Source organism: Chelonia mydas, chromosome 3, assembly GCF_015237465.2.
Source record: "Chelonia mydas isolate rCheMyd1 chromosome 3, rCheMyd1.pri.v2, whole genome shotgun sequence".
NCBI classification, from domain to species: Eukaryota; Metazoa; Chordata; order Testudines; family Cheloniidae; genus Chelonia; species Chelonia mydas.
The window spans coordinates 4,773,327-4,793,949 of record NC_057851.1 but is presented as its reverse complement, the minus strand read 5'-3'; the positions used below and the strand labels follow the sequence as shown (position 1 = coordinate 4,793,949).

General features: G+C 49.5%; 1 protein-coding gene across 3 annotated transcripts in view; it reads left to right on the top strand.

The window, feature by feature from the left end:
* The window catches only part of EPHX2 (epoxide hydrolase 2), a 128,664-nt gene that overhangs the window by 71,522 nt on the left and 36,519 nt on the right, over positions 1 to 20,623 (top strand). For all 3 annotated transcript variants that reach the window (XM_043542032.1, XM_037893772.2, XM_043542031.1), the window contains exons 11-12: positions 17,737 to 17,822; positions 19,519 to 19,630. In XM_043542032.1, the coding sequence (XP_043397967.1) occupies positions 17,737 to 17,822; positions 19,519 to 19,630 (198 nt within the window). The remainder of the gene's footprint in view (positions 1 to 17,736; positions 17,823 to 19,518; positions 19,631 to 20,623) is intronic.

The window sequence follows — 20,623 nt, the reverse complement described above, 5'->3', positions numbered from 1 at the left end:
ATGGGGCAGAGGAGGGGTGCGGCGTGTACAAGGGGGCTCAGGGAAGGGGGTTGGGGTGCAGGAGGGGGTGCACAGTGTGGGAGGGGACTCAGGGCAGGGGGGCAGGGAGGGCTGCAGAGTGTGGGAGGGGGCTCAGGGCAGGGGGTTGGGGTGCAGGAGGGGTGCAGAGTGCTGCAGGGGGCTGGGGTGCAGACAGGGAGCTCAGGGCAGGGAGTTGGTCTGCAGGAGGGGTGTGGGGTGTGCTTCCGAGAGCGGCGCGGGGCTCATGGGGGTGGCAATCCCATGGGCTGGATCCAAAGCCCCAAGGGGCCAGATCTGGCCCAGGAGCCGTAGTCTGAAGGGACTTTAACTAGATAGGAACAGCCCTCTGCACAGTGGGGCTATGCTTAATTTTCATAAACACAGCACACCAGTGAGCCTCAACCCTCACCTGGAGGGACCACTTCTCTGGCCAAGAGGTGAACGCACTCGCCCTGGCCTGTTCAATCCCTGACCACCTCTCTGAGGCTGCCAACAAAAGGGACCAACAGCAGTGATAGTTTTTGTGATGCAGACACCTGCCTGCTTGGTGGGTCTGGGCTGAGATCTGCCAAACTCATTTCACGCAGGCGTGCATTACACCATTATTCCTCTGTGCTAACAGGGCAGTGGTACCTGCACGGGACACCCGTTTACTTAGCCCCTGCCCCCAAAGATTTTACAATCTATCTTTCTGTTTGTACAGCACCTGGCACAGTGGGGTCCTGAACCATGCCTTGGGGCCCCTAAGCAGTACTGCAAGGTACTGTATACCCAAAATATTTTACTGGGACCAGTGCTCTTCAGCATATTCATATATGATCTGGAAAAGGGTGAGCAGTGAGGTGGCAAAGTTTGCAGATCATACAAAATTACTCAAGACAATTAAGTCCAAAGCAGACTGTGAAGTTTTAGAAAGGGATCTCACAAAACTGGGTGACTGGGCGACAAAATGGTGGATGAAACTTGATATTGATAAATGCAAAGTAATGCACATTGGAAAACATAATTCCAACTGTACATACAAGCTGATGGGGTCTACATTAACTCTTAGCATTTAAGAAAGAGATCTTGGAGTCACTGTGGATAGTTCTCTGAAAACATCGGCTCAGTGCAGCGGCCGTCAAAAAAGCGAACAATGTTAGGAACCATTAGAAAGAGGTGGACAACGAGACAGAAAATGTCATAATGCGACTATACAAATCCATGGTACCTTGAACAGTTTTGGTTGCCCCATCTCTAAAAAGATATATTAGAATTGGAAAAGATACAGAGAGAGGCCACAAAAATGATTAGGGGCATGGAACAGCTTCCTTATGAGGAGAGGTTTCAGAGTAACAGCCGTGTTAGTCTGTATTCGCAAAAAGAAAAGGAGTACTTGTGGCACCTTAGAGACTAACCAATTTATTTGAGCATGAGCTTTCGATGCATCCGATGAAGTGAGCTGTAGCTCCCGAAAGCTCATGCTCAAATAAATTGATTAGTCTCTAAGGTGCCACAAGTCCTCCTTTTCTTCGTATGAGGAGAGATTAAAAAGACCAACTTCTCAGCTTGGAAAAGAGACATCTAAGAGGGGATATGATAGAGGCCTATAAAATCATGATTGGTGTGGAGAAAATGAATAAGGAAGTGTTGTTTACTTCTTCAAACAACACAAGAGCCAGGGATCACCCAATGAAATTAATATGCAGCAGGTTTAAAACAAACAAAAGGAAGTATTTCTTCACACAGCGCACAGTCAACCTATGGAACTCCTTGCCAGAGGGTGTTGTGAAGGCCAAACTATAACTGGGTTCAAAAAACAATTAGATAAGTTCATGAAGGATAGGTCCATCAGTTAGCCAAGATGGTCAGGGATGCAACCCCACGCTCTGAGTGTCCCTAGTCTCTGTTTGCCAGAAGCTGGGACTGGACGGCAGGGGATGGATCACTCAATAATTGCCCTGTTCTGTTCATTCCTTCTGAAGCACCTGGCACTGGGCACTGTCAGAAGACCGGATACTGGGCTAGATGGACCGTTGGTCTGACCCAGTGTGGCCACTCCTATGTTATGTTATTGATAAGACTGTAAGAGCAGTGTCACCATATATTGTAAACATGTCCCCCGGATGGCAATCCCCATCCTGCAGTGCATAGGGAAATGTGACTGCAGGGCATGTTTGTGCCCTCGACAGCAAAGACTCCAAGGAAATGCCACTCACCCTCCAGCAGCTACAGCCACTCGCTCCCAATAGATAAAATGTTTGCCATCCTCTGTACGTTTCTGAGCAGAAGGCAGCCGTTGCCACAGATCTGAACGTGGCCATGGCCCTGCCCCAAAATGTCTCTTAATTGTGTCTGTAATTTTGCTGGAGTAAGGCTCCCCTCTCTTGAGAAAAGGTTCAGAGGAAACAAAGTATCAGGGGGTAGCCATGTTAGTCTGTATCTGCAAAAACAACAGGGAGTCTGGTGGCACTTTAAAGACCTAACTGATTTATTTGGGTATACGCTTTCGTGGATAAAAACCCCACTTCTCTCTTCAACTGCTCATTGTAATTTTCTCTTCCCCAGACTTCGGGCCTATTGTGAGCAAGTGCACTCTAAGGAATGCCGCGGCTAGGGTTCTCGCTGCGGCTAGATTTCATCAGTCTACGCCCGTTTTAAAACTTCATCGTGTCCGGACGTTTGCTGGCCATGTGTATATTTGAAAACACCTTGTGCCTTTTGGGAACAACTCTGTTCTTTTTCATTTCAAGGAGCTGGAAGAGTCCGCTCTTCCTGTCCGCGGTGGGTTTGATCCTGTGAGGTGCTGAACACCTGCTACTCCTGTTTGTGCTCATTGTGAGTGAGGGGTCGGCCGCACCTCTTAGGATTGGGTCCTTATTTATGGCCGTCATGAAACAAGGAGTCATGTGAGTTTTGGAAGGTGGGTATGGTGACCTGGTCTTCCAAGTATGAGCTGACCTAAACTTGGGTAATTCATAATCTGGGTTCAGGCCTGTGTATCTTCAGGACATGTTAAGATGTTTAAGAAATCAACAATTAAAGCTGTAATGTAAGTAAGAGTATGTAAAATGAATGTCTTAAACAGGCTGGGCCATAAGTTAGCAGTTAGCATAAGGCCTCAAGAGTGAGCATGACTGATTGACCCAAGGGTCATAAGATTGAGCAATATAAACTGTCAAAGTTTGACTCAGACTCACAATTTATCAGACCACTCTGTTTTATTAGCAAAGCTGCTCTGCTAATACATTTAGAAGTGAGCCCCCCCGAGTGGGGCTTGTGTCTCTTAATTTATACAGTTTTTTGGAGAACAAGTTACAGAGAAGTTACAGACAAAAGAAGAAAAAGATTTTTAGTCACCACCCTTCGAGATCCCTGAGACCAGTCACGTATCTTCAATTACCTGCCACCCTTAACAATCTCCTTTAACAGCTTCCAGTTAACTTAACTAATTGCCCTTCACACCTTCCATTCTGATGCCTGCTTCTTAGACATGCTGGCTCTATCTTAATTGCTTCTCCATTCAAAGCTAACTGTCCCTACGTGTGCTCCCTCAGATACTTTGTAACATGTTTTGGCATGCCCTCTCATATACAATGTATCCAGCATGTCCCCTTATACAACGTTATACTTATACAATGTTATACTTCCACAAAACATAGTAACCGCAATAATAGTCTGGTTTTAAGAGTTTATTTGAACCTTTCTGAGCAGGTTTGAGACTGCATTGACAGGTCAAAGCCACTGTGAAATGCATTGGCCTGGCATACAAGCAGCTAAAATTGGTCCCCACAGAATACTAGACATGGGCAGGGGGCTGAAACTTAAGCAGATATGGTCCCAGACATGTGGAGGAAAGGGAAAGGGACAGAAAGGAGGAGGACGCCCAGCCCTTAGTTGGGATGGTCGGACCGTGGGAACCTTAACACCAAACTCGGAAGAAAGGTTCCCTCTTCCATCTTCATTGTGTGTTCCCCGTAAGATGCGTCAGTCTGTGTAAGATGGGTTGTTCTGTTATACTTTTCATGCGTTCGTGTTGTGATTATACTTATTCTGATCTGGGCTTTAATACAAATCTTGATTTCTCTGCATATGCCTCACCAATCTTAAATCTCTGAGGCTATTCTTTAAGTCCATATCCGCTATCTTTTACTTTTCCTGCATTCAAAGATCTGCCAGTTTTTGTTCATGTTCAAGTTGCTGCTTGTTTCTCACTGCTTCTGCTTCCTGATTGCTGACCATTAACAGATTTTTCAGTTCTTCCTCTGGGGCCTTTTTCTTAAGACAACCTCCTCTGTGAGCATAATTCTTCAATTTCTGTTAATTTCTGTCAAGATCTTCATATGATCTGTAGCTGATTTTTAACCTTTAAAAACTCTCCAGTATCAAAATTAATTTTTGACACACGTGTGGTTCTGATCCAAAAAACCCAATTAACCTGTGGTAATTTGTATCCCAGTTGGACTACGCCACCGTGACCGGAGTCCTGGGTGGGGGGCACGCTGAGGTTGCTCGATTAGGGCAAACTGCAAAGAATGGGACAGATAATCGCCAAAGCTGGTGGTTATTCCAATACTTAGATTCACCCAGCTAGCAACCAAACAGCTTCTACAATACCATACTGGTTACACAGAAGCCAAAACACAGTTTCGTTAAAGCAATCCAGCCTTGGGCTTCCATCCCGACAGCCAAGTCAAATACGATGAAGATTACTGAAAATCTTGTTCATCATATAAAAAGTTCTACCAGTCCCAAAGGATCGGACACATTACTCCACAGGTCAATGAATATTTCAGATCTTACCCAAAGATATGCTTATAGCCAATTCTTGTTAACAAAATTAAAACTTATTCAAAAGGGAGAGAGAGAGAGTGTATTGGTTAAAAGATCATTATACATACAGATATGAATCGAGTTTGTCGGCCAGTTTCATAGTAGAGACAGTGAACTTGAGTGTTGCAAAGAGTTGTTTCAGAATTAGTCCATGGATATAGTCCAATGTTCCATATCAAGGTGACCCAAAGTGAAATTGGAGACCTCAGTCGTGTGGCTCAATGCTTCCTCTGATAAAGCTTTAGCAGATTTGAGATCGTAAGGATCAGGACCCAAGAGTCCCCTTTATAGTTCTGGTGCAGCATGCAGTCCTTAGTGAAGAATAGGCAATCGTTTTGGCTTGGAAGTAGACCCGTTTCCCAAACATCCCTGGTAATTAGCTACATGGATTAACATAAGGCAGTTGCTTATCTTCGTCATTTTACAGGAGATTTACCACCGACTTCAAAGAGAAATTAAGACAGTGATATCAGTACATTTAAATGTTAAGATCTTCTTTTGATCTCTGAATTAACAGAATACAGCCATAGACAGGAACTATTTGGTTACATTGTCAACCTCTAACAAGATATATGTAAACACACAAAAAGCACAACTGTTTACTACTGTGTCTCTAAAGGTTGAATCTGGATCAATTAGCCTGCAAGTTGCTTAACCCTTTTTGGCCCAGCCTCACAAGCCATCTAAGAGATCAAACCTGGTATCAATAATTTGGGCATTTTGCATCTCAATTACAGGTAGAGTTTGGCTTGAATTGTATCCTGCCCAGTGCAAACAGTCTGGAGAAGGCCTGGGAGGGAAGTAGCATTTTCTCATACATTGCTATACAGCCATGTTTTGAAGTATCCTGCATCATGTGGTGCTCTTCCCTACACTCAAAAGCCCATGGGTCGTGTAGATGGACCCCTGTAGACTGGTGGGAACAAGCCCAATCGGCTCTGCTTGGTTGAGATTCCACTCTTGGCCCCTGCCTCTCTCCATATCTGGCTGCACATATGTACTGTTCTGTATTCCACGTGTAGACAACCTGAGAGATGCTCATCATTTCTAATTGCTATGCCCCTCTGTGGTCTTTACTACTGAAGGAATTAGCTGTCTGGGATTTCACAAGGGCCAAAGGAGAGTAGCAAACAGTTGGCCAACTCTCTGCTAGCTCCTTTCTCTAATGCATTCCTTGTGAGTCCCATCATCCTGCTATGTCGGTTGCCAGCTTTCCCTCCAAGGACACGTGTGCTGCTGAAAGAGAATCCAGTGTAAAGCAACAGGGACAGGATTAAAAGCTCTTTGCCATCTGCAGGTTCTTCCAAGAAACGTGACAACTTTTCGCTTTGCTGCTTGAAGGAGAAGTTTAATTGCATCTTAAATACCCACTGGCTAATTGGGAACCTTCTGCTACATAATTTTTAAACAATGCCTGAATCGCTTGATAAAGAATCAACCTCGCTACAGCTTCCCCCTCCTCTGTGTGTTCTGGACTCTTCTGAGTAAGCAGACTTCCCAGTGGCAGAAAGGTTATGTCGTTAACTCTTTGCCTACCAAGAACTCTGTAGCTAGGCTGGGTCAGTGTGTGGATGGGCAGTTTTTACGGAACCCCCATGTGCAGCAGGAAGTGTCATTCACATTGAGCACTCTCTTTCCTTTAATTGGTAGGGAAGCAGTGCCCCGGCTTGGTGCTAGGGGGCACTGTTGGAGGTGCTATCTGTTGGATGAGACGGAAAAGTGTTTGTCGTCTTGGCTACTGGTGGTTATTCAGGGTCCCAGGGCAGCCTATCTAAGAGCTGGGCTTTGGCTAAAAAGCCATTGTTTTGGGCATACAGCTGCATTCTGCCAACCCTAAAATGTCCCCCTTGTAGAGTGAACAAGGCTGTTTATCACTTTGTTCTATAATTGTGTAGCATTGATGTGTGATGTTAAGTGGCTGCCGTGTTTTACCCCATACATTGGTGCATTTAGGTGAGGGGCAATGTGGTCCCTTGTGTGGCTTATAATGTTCCTTGGGGTCCTTCTGGATGAATATTCCCAGCTGCTACAGCTGTCCCCAGGCCATGAGACAATCTCTTCCCAGCCTCACTCCATTCAGTTTACAGACGCTGAGAGCCAGAGGTACTTTCATCTCTTTGCCGCTTCAATGTCAAGGGAGATCCCTGGGGTTAACTACCAACCCAGGTCAGATTTTGAAATGGCAAACTAGAGATGAAAGGCTCCATATCTCATCTTGAATCCCTCAGGAGTCCTTCCCCCTGCAGACATTGTATCAAATGCTCTGTAGTGCCTGGCAGCACTTGATGAACTGTTCAAAGCATCCTTTCCTTTCTCCTTACTTGAATGGTTCTTCCATTATTTTTCTTGCCCGTTCCCCACTCTAAAGGCCCTTTCTCAGCTGCCCCCTTGTCACGATCCAGATGGCAGTGGCAAGCATCTGAAATTTAATTAAACGTGGACGCGCCATATAAGCGCTAACTGTTAAATCTGTGTGGCTAACCCATTTGTGGAGGTGGGTGCTCCATGTTTCCCTTAATTCGCTTGCAGATGAAATGCTCTTTGCACCATCTGCTGCCCAGCTATAACTGTATGGGGATGGAGTTTAAGAGCTGTGCTACTGGTCCCAGGAGGTAAGTAATCTAAAAAATGTTTTGCAGGAGATCGTATCAATCTACGTTTCTTGGGAGGCCCTAGGTACTTAAAGCAATTGGGACAAAACAAACTGTGCTTGCTCATCAGATAACGCTCGCTTTTTGAAAAATCAGGTATTTATTCACTCGTTTGTTTGATCCTTCCCGAAAAGGAAAATCTATTCTGTCTCCTAATCAGTCTGATTGACGGGAATGCTGTTTGTGTGCTTAGCTCCTACGGTCGGCTGCCCAAATCCCAGCAGCCTAGCCTGGAAATTCTCTGCAACGTTTGCGGTGGCTGGAAACGTGTTTAGCAGGTTGGTTTAATTGTGCATTGTGTGTCTGAGGATCTCTTCAGTGCAATGCTGGTGCTTTTATTAAACTATGTTTTGAGTGACCGTGATTGCTTAGTATCAGGGGGTAGCTGTGTTAGTCTGTATCCACAAAAACAACGAGGAGTCCTGTGGCACCTTAAAGACTAACAGATTTATTTAGGGATAAGCTTTTGTGGGTAAAAAACCCACTTCTGGGTCTGAAGAGATGGGGTTTTTTACCCACAAAAGCTTATGCCCAAATAAATCTGTTAGTCTTTAAGGTGCCACCGGACTCCTCGTTGTTTATGTGATTGCTTGTGAAAGCACAGCTTTGAGCCGGGGTGGGTGGGTGGGTGGGTGTGTGTGTGTAAACGGAACAGGAACCCTATAACAATGGCATGATTCAAGAAATGGAGGAGACTGATTGTGTCCATCTCCCCCAGCCAATGCAAGATTGTTCCCTATAGTATAATTTCTAGGGTTTTTGCCAGCCTGTTATCTATATTGAGCAGTGCTACTCAAAGTGGTGGTCCGCCGACCGGTGCCGGTCCATGAGCCGTCGGCTGCTGGTCTGCGCGCACATTGGGGGGGAAAAATTGCCGGTCCCCCACATCAGATAGCTTGAGAAGCACTGATATAGAGAGCACTTAGATCTCGTTTGGGGCCTATTGTGTTAGGTGCTGTACATATCCATAGCCCCATCTCAAAGAGCTTACAGTCTAAATAAGACTTGCCCAAGATTTCACAGCTGCTCAGTGACAGAGAGCCAGGAATAAAACCCAGGTCACCAGTATCCTATCCACTAGACCATGCTGCCTCTCTTTAAATGTCCTAAATGACAGAAGCCCCTGACTTTCCTTTGAAAACTCTTCCCTGGTCCATCTTCGGAGGAGGGCAGGGAACTGACCTAAAAGGTCAATGGTATTGCATGAATCTGCCACGTACAATCATTTATGCCACCCTCATTGCTGGGGTCTCTGTACAGGTGGTACAATGGAGGGGCATGTATCACCCACCTACCGATTATTGCTTCCCGCTCTTGCTATTTATCCCCCGAATGTTTGAGTTGCCCTGCCCCTCCCATGAGTGCCCCCCTGACCAAGTGATATCAACCTACCTACCTCTGTCTTCCTTCGTAACTCAAGCCCTCCGGCCTGCTGTTAGCTTCAGAGGCTCTTTGTCCAGCTCCTTTCTGGGTTCCGGCTTTCCTGGACTGAATGCAGGGTTCTAATTGCCGTGGCCCCAGGGTGGTTGCTCAACTTCCAGCTCAAGAGTGACTCACTCCCGGCAAGTCGCTCAGCCACGCTGCCTCAGTTTCCCCAGACTGGGGATGCCTCCCAAGGATGTTAGGAGGGTTAATATTTGCTCTTGTGACCTGGAGGTTGGCTGGCTGCAATGTGCCATGCCTGGGAAGGCAAGCCCTTCAAGGAAAGCTTCCACTGGTCCAGGGTGTGGCAGCCTGCCTGGTGAATAGGATGGGTCTTCGTCTCCCCTGTGCTCCAGTCACGCTGTTGGCTTTCCCCCAGGAAAGCTCAGGGTATCATGGTCTGAGCTTTACAGCTCTCAGGGTTCCATACAGTCTCCCCAAGCGACCACCTCTCTCTATGGGTAGGACCTTCTGTAGCCGTAGCACCTTCCAGGACTGCTAGAGGGGCCCTACCGCGCGTGAGATCTGGGAGCAAAGCTTGCCTGGCGGCTGGCCCACTGCTCTAAGGGACTTCTTACCTCTAAGACATTGGAGCTACCTCAGTGCTTGTAGGAGAAAATTTGGGACCTAGCTAAGCCCAAGACCATGAATAATCTCTCAGCTTCAAGGTAGTAGGTCAAATCTGTGACCTAAGGGTAAACTTTTTCATCTAGTATGACCTTCAGCTTCTATAAGCCTGGAAATTCGGCTTCTGCTGTTTCCTAGCTTTGTTAGGATCTGTGATGATCCATTTAATGCATTTTTCCAGGGCGGTGAATATGGACAGGGTGAAAGAAAAATAATTAGGAAGATAAGATGGAGGAATTGAGTTTGTCATATAATTGATGTGGAGACTCAACTGCAGCACAAAGGTTCCCGGGCTGATAAGTCAGATCTTACATGTCAGCCCTTCTCTGACACCGCCGCAGTCTGCCAGAAGTCCAATTAACATTTCCTTTCAGCAGCAGCTGTGTAGAAAGCATCATGAAAGGCTTTTAAAAGTGAAATGTCACAAGGAGCCAACCTCTCCTTCCTAGCCTTGATAAGCCCATTGTGGCAGGCCCTGCTGCTGTCATCGGGGTTGATTAGGTTCTCAGTGTGGGGCGGTCTTTTCTTGGTGGGTGGGTGCCCAGGGCTGGGATAGATCAACATCTTTCCATCTGGCGCTTTACAAAAGGGATTGTATTAAGTATGGTATGGAGTTCGGGGACAGCTAGTTCCCCATGACAAGCTGACTCCAGGAAGAGAGGGACAAGTCACCTAATGATGGAACACTCGCCATACGTGGAGTGGCAGATATTTCCGGCTGCTGATTGTGTGCCCATGTGCTGTTGAGTGCCGCTGAGCTAGGATTGCTGAGCCATGAACCATCACCGTGTTGCAGGTTGCGATGTCATTAGCACCTGTACATAATTCTACTCCTGCTTTGTCCGGGAGTGTACGAGTCTGTGCGTGGAGCAGGGCCGTGGAGAATCAAGCCTGTCCAGTTCAATTCAGGATCTCTTAGAAGGCTGTTCTATAGAGTGTTCCCACAAGTGCATTTCTAAATCCTACTCCAGGGGACTGCAGCAAGAGATGCCCGAGCCTCTTCCATTGAGCCCTTTTCTGTTCAAAGGCTGGGAATGCTTAGTGGGTTCTTCGGATAGCCTTTTCACACCACGGTCCATGTGTCTCCTGTTACAACTGTTCAGCTGTTAATTTCACAACCCCATCCACTGCCAAGCTGATTTCAGTCCAAGACCAGTGTTCATGTCCACTTCATTATTCAAATGCTGGCGAGAATCCAAGGTTCGTTACAGACTAGAATGCTCCCTAATGCAACTCATTTGACTTGAGAGAGGTATTGGTAATTGTTAAAAGCGCATCTTACTCTACTCTTTTCTAGCCCCATAGAGAGAGGGTGCTGTAACTGGGATGTTTCTCTTTGCTGTGTGTACCCAGATGGGTTATTGGGCTCGCTTGCAGTTTGTGGTAGGGTTGTATGTAGCACTGGGCGGCACATGCTGTTGGTTTGTTATGGAAGGGTTGCATGTGGGAGCTAGGTGATGCGTGCTGGTGGCTTAGTATTTCAGGGTTACTGTTGCAGTTCACCAGTAATCTGCAATCTCCCCAGTGCACCTGGTTACTCCTGGAAGAATTCTGTGCCAAAAATTAAAACTTTTGCAAAATTCTTCATATTTTATTTGTCAAAATAACATATTATAATCATGCCAGCTTCAATTATTTTGGTAATTTATTTCAAAACACCTGTGGGCACGTATGTGTGTAACAATACAGATGACAAAAAAGATTCAGGAACTGTTTTTTGACAAATAGATTCCTTACTCGGCATATTAAGAGAGAGCTTTGAGTAATAATTCATTTAAACTGCAATGCAGAAAAGTATTTCCCGCACCCCTCAGCAGCAGCGCAAAGGCTTGGGGGAGTCAGGGATAACGGAGGAGCTGAGGGAGAGGAACGTAATTGCTGGGAAGGGGGCCTGGGAGTGAACCTGGGGGTTGTTGGGTGTGGGTGGGAGAAGCATGGAACCTTTTGGGGGGTGGGATTGTTACAGAGTTGGGGGGCTTCTCCCAGGCAGACCCCAGCTGACCCCTAGCCTCTCCCATTCAGTCAGGCACATCTGCTCTTGTCCCCAGGTGTCCCTGCACCCCACTCAGCCACCTCTCTTCTCCCGTCCCTGTGTCCCTGCACCCTCCTCTCCCATGCAGCCCCTGCCCCAGTCTGTCCCTCACTCGCCATTCTGAAGCCCAGTCCATGTAATCCCCCAGTAGCCCCATGTGCCCTGCTCTGTCTGTCCCCCGTCCCCCCCCCGATCCTGTGCCTCCTCACCTGGCCCCGTGGTCAGGGTGCAGTGGGGAATGCAGCCTCTCCTCCCCCGTATTGGCTGCTGGGCTGCTATGGCCAGTGAGCCGACTGCCCTCTGTTCTGGTGCCACAGCAGCCCCTGGTGGGCGAAAGGCATAACTGCAGCGCCTCTCCACCAGAATGTATTTTCTGCTGAGGGAAAAAATACCTGTGGGCGGGCAGATGAATTCTGCGTGTACCCAGTGGCGCAGAATTCCCCCAGGAGTAACCTGGTGGCCAGATAGTCTGTGACTGTGTGTGTGGGTCTGTTCCGTGCTACTCCAGCCAAGATTCAAGCTGTGATTCTTGCAGGCTCCTCCAGGTGAGTCACAGATGGAGCCCTTTCTCGAGCTGAGTCTTAGCCGATACGCTAACTTGGCATCTTACAGCTCTGTGGATGCATTTTTTGCAAATGCCAGGTTTCACTTGGGGCTCCTACCTGGGACAGGGCCCCTTCAGTCTACGGATGGAATTGACTGCTCATGAAAGTGATGGGTTGATAGGGGACGAAATATGGCCCATAGGTCAGGGTGCTGGCCTGGGACTCAGGAGGTCTGCTTACAGTTCCTTCCTTTGCCAAGGAACCTTAGGCCAGTCATTTAGTCTCGGTAGAATGGGGTTAGGAGCACTTCCCCCCTGCCTCACAGCAGTGTTGGGAGGTAGCATGGGAATGGGGAGAGCTCTGGCTAAAGCCAGGAAGCGACTCTACATCTCCTGAGATCCAGTCAAGTGTCACCATCCTCTTCTCCTCCATTAGAGGAGAGGAAGAGAGGATGCTCTTGACCATCCCCTTCTCCCCTCGCCCCCATCTTCCCTCAGATCCAACCATATTTCCGTCGCGAATCTGCTTTGGCGAAAACAGGCAGCGAAAGTCAGCCACAGACTTGCTCTTAGTCATCTGCTCACGAAGATGCAGCGAGAGCAGAACCAATATTCGTAAGCTTTTCAAAGTGCGGGTCCTGGCGCATCAATATCTGCTCCTGATTTCCAGGACTCCCTGCGAGGAGGTGCCAGTTTATTGGGCTGTTCCTCAGTGACTGCTACCTAGACTTCAGAGCTGGCCAATCCATTTGACTGTAGGGGGAACGATCAGATTGTTGTGAAGAGGTGGAATAAATCTCTCTGCAGTCTGTGTGCATTGTAGGCTGGCTGGATTTAAGTCCGATATTGATGAACCCAGTGTTCACACCATTGTTCACGTGCAAACGTTACACGGGGCAGAGCTGTGGGAAGATTTGCCAATAAATGTGGCTGGTCCTAGGAGTGAGGCTGGCGGCTGGGTTATGTTGCCCTTGGGCAAAGTACTCTACCAGATTGTTTAATATCCCATTCATGAATGCAAACACATATGTGGACAGATTCTGCCGTTCTAACCCATGTTTTACACACCTGTCAGGTGTGCGGGGGGGGGGGGGGGCAGAGTTTGCTGAATGAATCAAGAAGGACCCTTACGCTTTAGGTAAATGTGACTCTAAAAATATCTATTACAATTGGAAAAGGAGCAAAGAAGGGCAACGATCAATCCTGATCTGTGCCATTTCCAGGTCCAGGCTCCCCGTCCCCAGCTCTGCTAATATCCCCAGCCCCAGCTCTACCCCATCCTAGCTCTGGCCCTTCATCCACATACCCCTATTGGCTCCAGTCTTGGGCCACCCCCATGGGCAGTGGGTATCACAGGCCAGGGGAGGCTGAGCCTCCCCAAACAGCCAGGCATGGCTCCACTCACGCTTCACCCAGAGACCCCTCCTGCTTCTCGCTCTTCCCCTGTGGTCTGGGCTAGGGTGGGCTGGCCTGTGGCCCAGGACTCAGGGCGGCTGGGACCGGTGCCCGGCAATCTGGGGCTGGGGATGCTGGGGCTGGTTGGGTGGCCCAGGGCTGGTGGCCATGTGGGGGTTGGGGGGCTGCAGTGGGGGATGGGTGGGGAAGAAGGGCTGGGGGCTGGCCTCCCCGAACGGGCAGCCGATGCGCCACCCGTGGCCACCTCGTACATCGGCATCGCTGACAGCGTGCTCAGCTAGGCCCCTGGGGTGGGGGCGGAGGTGCAGCGCACCCACAGCAGTGGCTGGCCAGCGTAATGCCTCCGTCAAGTGCCCCTTGTGGCACTGGGGCGATGTGCTGGCTAACGGGACGTACTATTTCTGCGGCAGAGGTGGATCCAGTGCTGTGCCAGGAGGGGCGACGACACAGCACTAGGCATAGTCCCTTCTATTCCAATCCTCGGTGCCCGTGCCGTGCACACAGGGGTTCCCCCGAGCCGCCTTCCCTTCCCTGCCTGCAGAGTGGCCCTGCCGGCGGGGCTGTATCTCTCCGGTATGTACCTAACATAGGGTGACCAGATAGCAAGTGTGAAAAATCGGGACGGAGTGTGGGGTAATAGGAGCCTATATAAGAAAAAGCCCCAAATATCGTGACTGTCCCTATAAAATTGGGACATCTGGTCACCCTAACCCACAACGATGCAGCTAGCATGCCTGGGAGGGGCTAGAATCCGCAGAAGGGACTGGAAATCTGCTCCCCTTGCCCTTCCCTCTGTCTCCTGCGCTGTGAGATGGGGACTGGGCGTTAATCTGCAGTGTAACTTCTGGGTCTGAAATGGCTGCTCTGTTTAAGCACCGTTCAATCTCCATTTCGGCGCACGGGCCGTTGCTGTGAGCCAGCGGTTCCATATGGAGCAGCTCTGCTCAATAGCTCTGGGTAGCTGCTCCCCCTTGGTTAGGGACAGTTAAGGATCATTTGCCTGGAAGGCCCTGCAGTTTCCCGATCGATTGCTTTTTTTCTTTCTGCAGCCCCAACCCGATACATTGTCATTAAACCCGCCCGGCCCGGTGACCGCTGCGGGTTGTAAAACCTTTTGACAAGGCCTTGATCTTTCTTTCTTGCTGCTGCAGCAGCTGGCGTCTGAGCAGTTGCACAGCTTGGGGGAAAAGTGCTCCACAAAGGAGCCTAGTTTTAAATCAAAATCTGCTCCGTGCGCCCCTGCTGGAACGCACGGTGCCGATGAGGCTCTGGCAGTGCCCAGCCGTAGCCGGAAGGGGACCACACTGAGGGTCTTGAGTAGACACAGAACAGCAGCTTCCCTGCACCCCGCGCGTGTCCCCCACTTAGAGGTGGGAGGGAAGTCTGTTCATCGGCCGTGACCCGCTGAGTTTGTAACCTGTCCGCTGAGACTGCTAGCAACGTGCCACTCCTGCGGGTTGTTTTTGGTGTGCCTGTTCCCCGGGGAACTCGACTGAGACCCACCAGTTCATTTCACATCAGCCCCTGGACCCCAGCGGACATGAAGACGGATGGTTAAGGCATGGGCTTGGGAGACCTGGGTTCAAGTCCTGGCTCTGCATGTGACCTTGGGCAAGTCACTTTGAGGATCTGGGCTCAACTCCCATTGATTTCAATAGTGAAGCACCTAAATACCACTGGGCCTTAGTCCCTCTGTGCCTCAGTTTCCCCTCTGTACTATGGGACTAATGGCTCTGCCCTACCTCGCCGGGGGGTTGTGAGGATAAACACATAGAAGATCGTGAGGCGCTCGGGTACGATGGAAATAGGGGCCATGCAAGTAGCTTAGACTAGCAGAGAGGAGGCAGGCCGGACAGTGGCCTGGGTTCATTTCGGTATCCAGTCCCCTTTTAACTAGGAGGCAGTGTTGTCCAATGGCTAATGCACAGGGTTCTCTTCCCACCTGTGCCGCTGATGGGCTGTGTGACCTTGAGTGAGTCACTTCCCCCTCTCTCTGCCTCAGTTTCCCATCTGGGGATAATGGTGCCTCCATTTGTAAGTGCTGTGAGCGCTTCAGTGAAACACAAAGTAGTAGTAGTTGTGAAATCCAGATGTGACACCCCGTCCCCGCAAGGGGGCTCAGCTCCCCAGGGGGGTTCTGTGCCCTCTGAAGAAGCTCGGTCCTGTAGCAAGGCTGGACGTGCAAAGGAGGAGAGAGAGTCTGGCCAGGCCCAGCCTCTATCAGGACACACAAATAAATAACATCTAAACAGGGAGCACCATGGATTGAGCTGTATCTTGTTGAAACAGATGCGGCCATGGTCCTTTCAAGGTAAGGCAGGGCCTGGCCAATCGAAACTGGAACAAATTGCTTGCCTCTTCTCGCTGCCTTGCTGCTGTTTTGCAGTTGGTTTAGTGGCCTCTCCTGAGAGCCGAGTCCCCTTTCCCTCTGACCTTCTGCGGCAAGGCCAGGCCTCCTATGACAAGAGACAGCTGCTGAGCCCTCATTGCGAAGCCGGTGTTTTAAGAGGTGGTGGCTAACAGCAAGGCTTAGCTCTCACGTAGCACTGTCCACCTGCAGCTCTTCAAAGAAAGGCATATTCGCTATCCCCATTCTACAGAGGGGCAAACAGACACAGGACAGGGAAGCGAGTTGCCCAGACAGTAGCAGAGCTGGGACTAGAACCCATAATATCCTGACTTATTCCAGTGCCCTGTCCTAAATCTGTTAGAGATCTGTTCAGGCTAATGTAAAACAAGCACCTCTCAGACCCCAGTAAGAGTGCCCCTGTACCCTTCTGAACTGCTTTAACTAAATTGGTTTAAATTCACACCTCCTAGTTAGACTGTGAAACTCTGTGTATGGACCAGGCCTTACTGAACTAAGCTTAAGAGCAGTTTAAAGTAGTTTGTGTGTTTACGCGAAGGGTTTGTCCTGCTTAAATTGATCATTTATGCTACTGCAAATTTTCTTGCCCTGCCTTTGATTTGTACCCACTCGCCTACACGTAACTGACCCTGCTGCTTACATATCCGCTTCAAACTTGGCCGCCTGATGTAAATGGAAGGGAGGCTAAATTCCTGTAAGCCACATGCTGAGAGACCCAAGGAACGCAACTAGCAGGAGACGTAAGGCGGCTTGAGTTAAAGCAGCCCCTGTGCGACGTGGAAGAAACCCCTCCTCCCAGCTCCTTTGTAAGTTACATCAATAGAGGCTCCTTTACACATTGGCACAGCAGTGTCAGGAGGGCTACGGGAGTGAGACCATCACAGACTCCAGCTGACGCCACGTCCCAGGTGCCCTTTGAATCCAGCCTTTGGCCTTAAACTTCCCAGCCAGCGGGAGTCAGGAGAGCAATTGATTTGTCTGTAAAAGATCCAGCAAAACTCCAGCCAGCAGCTAATTGAATTGCACTTGACAGCCGGCTTGTAGGTTGGCGGGAGGCTAGCTTTGGTCCCTGTGCTCGGCCCCAGGCTCTGGGTGGAGTCCGGGGCATTGTAAATGGAAGTTTGTCCTTGGTGATAACAGACTGGTATGCTGGATCGAGGGTTTGCAAGGTCACTAGTAGGCTGGTTTTCACTCTGGATGGGCTACCCAGCCTGCTGGATTAGGAGCCAAGTGCAAACAAAGAACTCTACTCCCTGGCTTTGCTAGCAGTGATTGCCACGGGGACAGGGGACGAAGCAGAACTCCCTAGCTTTGCAGCTCCATTGGAGCCATGCTCTCAGAGCTTCTGCAGCTGGGCTGTGGAAATCGTAGAATCATAGAATATCAGGGTTGGAAGGGACCTGAGGAGGTCATCTAGTCCAACCCCCTGCTCAAAGCAGGACCTATCCCCAATCAAACCTCCTCTGGCTGTCCCTTTCCCCATCCTCCCCAGGGCTGGGGAACAATGAGCATTGGCCTGTTCTGCAGTCCCTGGCCCACCCCTCCCCGATGGACAGGACCCTGGTCTGGCGCAGAGTGCTCTGAACGTGTAGGGGAGAAAGACGTTGCCACATTGGCAAGCTGAGCCGCACTCTTCTCTCGCTCTGGCTGGTGGAGAGCTTCCAAATGTCTCCTTGTCCTGCAGACCCTTTGTGCCCACTGGTAAGTGCTGGATCACCCTCCTGTGTTCCTAGCCAGAGTATCTGGAGTTCCTTCTGCCCTGAAAACCACATTTGCTCCCCAAAATCACTGACCCATTGACATGCTCACAGTGACGCCTTCCTTGTTTCCTGTACTCCTCTAGGGCATTTCCCAGGCAGTGTTCATCGGCCATGACTGGGGCGGAGCTGCAGTGTGGAACATGGCCCTCTTTTACCCAGAGCGCGTGAGGTAAGTCGCCATCGGATGTCTCCCCTATAGTTTAATCTCCAAAGGGGGGGGGGGGGGGGTATCATGGAATGAGCTTTCTGACTTAGTCATGGGTTGTTGTTTTTAATCTGTCCTGAAATTAGATTATTTTTGGAAGAGAATGCTGAGAAAATGCTCCTGATTCCCACTAATGTGACCAGAAGGTGTTTTTTTGCCACCATATAAATTATCACCACAGTCACCAACTTGACTCTTGAAAATATTTATTTGCTCAAAACTTGGTTAGAAGCGAGGTTCTACTCTGAAAAGTGACTGTGTACAAAGAGGCCTCTGCTGGCTCACCAGATCTACTCCCTGTTGTGAGTGTCCGAGGCAGAACTGTTCGTTTTAGGGGCGAAAGGTTATTTTTTTACTGCTCTTTACTCTCGTTAGCCCTCGAGAGCCAACACAGCTGAGAGCAAGTGAGCTGGATTCTCTTCCTCTGGGGGCATCATCAATTGCACCATTAACAAGATTCTGATCAGTTACACCTGTGTAAATCGGTGGCATTGCTCAGGTGCTACTGAAGTCATGACCGGAAAGCACTGGGGTTGCACAGGTGTCACCAAGCACCCAGTTTTCCTCACAGGACCTTTAGAAGTGGTGGTCCCATGTGAGAAGGAAAGATGCCAGCATGACTCTGAGCCCAGCTTGAGTTCCCAGTGCCGGCTAGTGGAGGAAAACCTCTGTATTCAATCTGAGCGTGGTTGATGGAGTCACTGAGGCGTAACAAACGTGACCTCTCACAAGACCATTTGTAGGGACCCTTTTCAGAGTAGAGCCTCACTAGGTGAAGCTAGTGATGGGAAAAGTTGCTGGGATGCCAGCCCGGGAGACAGTTTCTCTGTTTAGCCACTGAACAAGTGCAGCCTGAGGAGCAGCCCAATCCAGTGAGTTTTCTCTGCACATCCTCCTGCCAGTCTTCCCCAACCTCTCTGGTCTTAGACTCTGATCTCTTCATGTGGATGTAACGCATGTTGCCACGGTAAGGGTCCTAGAGCCTAAGCCAATCCCCGGTGAATTATTCAGCCAGTTGTTGAAGCTGGATCTGAAACCAGCCTGCGAGACTGGGGTGATGGTGGCTAGAGCCTTAGTTTGTGGACCGAGTGGATCTGGGATTCAGTGACCTCTTTCGTTGGGCCCTTCCCCACTGACAAGTGATGCTTCACCACAGGGTACGGCTCTGGGCACTCGGGGCCAGATTCTTAGACGGTGTAAATTGATCTGTTTAGGCCAATATGATTATGGTGAATTATGCCCGTTGTGGATCTGGTCCTTAACATGTTGTTGTTACTCCTGGGGCCTGGGGTGTAATAGGAGTGACAGTCTCTACTATCCATCTCCCCTGCCCCAGTTCACCAATTACTGCTCTCACTGCCCTCCCATCACAGAAACAATGGCTCTGCTTCCCCCAGACTCCTTCGTGGTGGGGTTCTAGTTAAGGAGCTCCATGCGCTTGAAGCTCAGAGGGAGCCCCTGAAAAGGTCCATATCGCACTTCTCTCTGAAGCCTCCTCATGGGCGACTTCCTGACCCATGTAAACGCCCCTGTGTGTGTGCGCAGCCCAATGCCAGTGTGCAAATTCGGAGTCTGCCCTTTGAATCAGAGCATATCGCTATTGCTTGTAAACTGGATCTTTTGGTTTCTCCCTCTCTGATTCCTGCTGCTGGTGTCTTAGGGCGGTGGCTGGGCTGAACACGCCATACAAACCCGCGAACCCCAAAGTGAGTGTCATGGAGATGATCAAAGCCCATCCTGTGTTTGACTATCAGCTTTATTTCCAGGAGCCGGTGAGTACGAGCCAAAGACGTTCTATTCCCAGTGCGCTGGGTACCTGTGGTCCACCGGTTCTGTTCTGCCTTCCTGCCAGTCCCGTGATGTTAGTGCATCAAGAGAGAACTCTACCTGAGGAAATATAAACGATGGCTCTGGCTAGATGGCCAGATTTGGAGCTGCTGTAAATCCATATAACTGGATTGTCTTCCGTCTAGCTCTGATTGTTTCTGCCTGTCAAAGATTTAGCCCCATAGTGCCATAAATGGAGTTGAGCGGAAAAGGAGAGCTCGCAAGGTAATAAAACAGCTGGAGCGGGGAAAGTTGGCCTGACAGAGATGGTTCCATTGGTAATGCTCTCTCTCCTTCTGATGAGACATCTGCTCTTGGTCATATGCCCCACTGATGGTATAGTGTGTACCAATGGGTGCGCTCTGTCCATCAGTTGAGATGTTAAACTGAGAAACTGAGACTGATTCTGCCTGTATTTGGTATCTATCATGGCAGGGGGTAAAAGATCCCATAGCGCTATTCCAAAAGAGTTAACGAACAATCACAGACTCCTGGGCACTGCTCCCCCCCACCTCTGTGGAAACCAGTTCCAATGTCCAAGTGTCTAGGAAGTGTCATGGGATCGAGAAAGACACTGCAGGGTTTGCGCAAGGATCTGCAAGATTCATGAGTTCCCCTGCTCGCCTTTTTAAAGAACTCTGCGTAACAAATTCGGCGCTTGCCTTCGGAGCCTCAGAGGCTTTGTTCGAAGAGGCTTATGCGTGCATTACAGGCACTGGACATGGGCAGTGCCAGGTTAAGGACGGTAGATGCTTGCAACACTAACGGGCGTGTGCGGTGCTCAGGAGCATAGGCCATTGGCCTGGACTAGGCAAGGCTCCCATTGGCCTTTTCCAGCACAGCCAAAGCATGGAAAGTTTCACAAGCCGCCACAAGCAAATCCGAAGTGGGATCAGCGAAGGGCATGGCGGGATTGTCTTCATCACCTCTAGCTACCT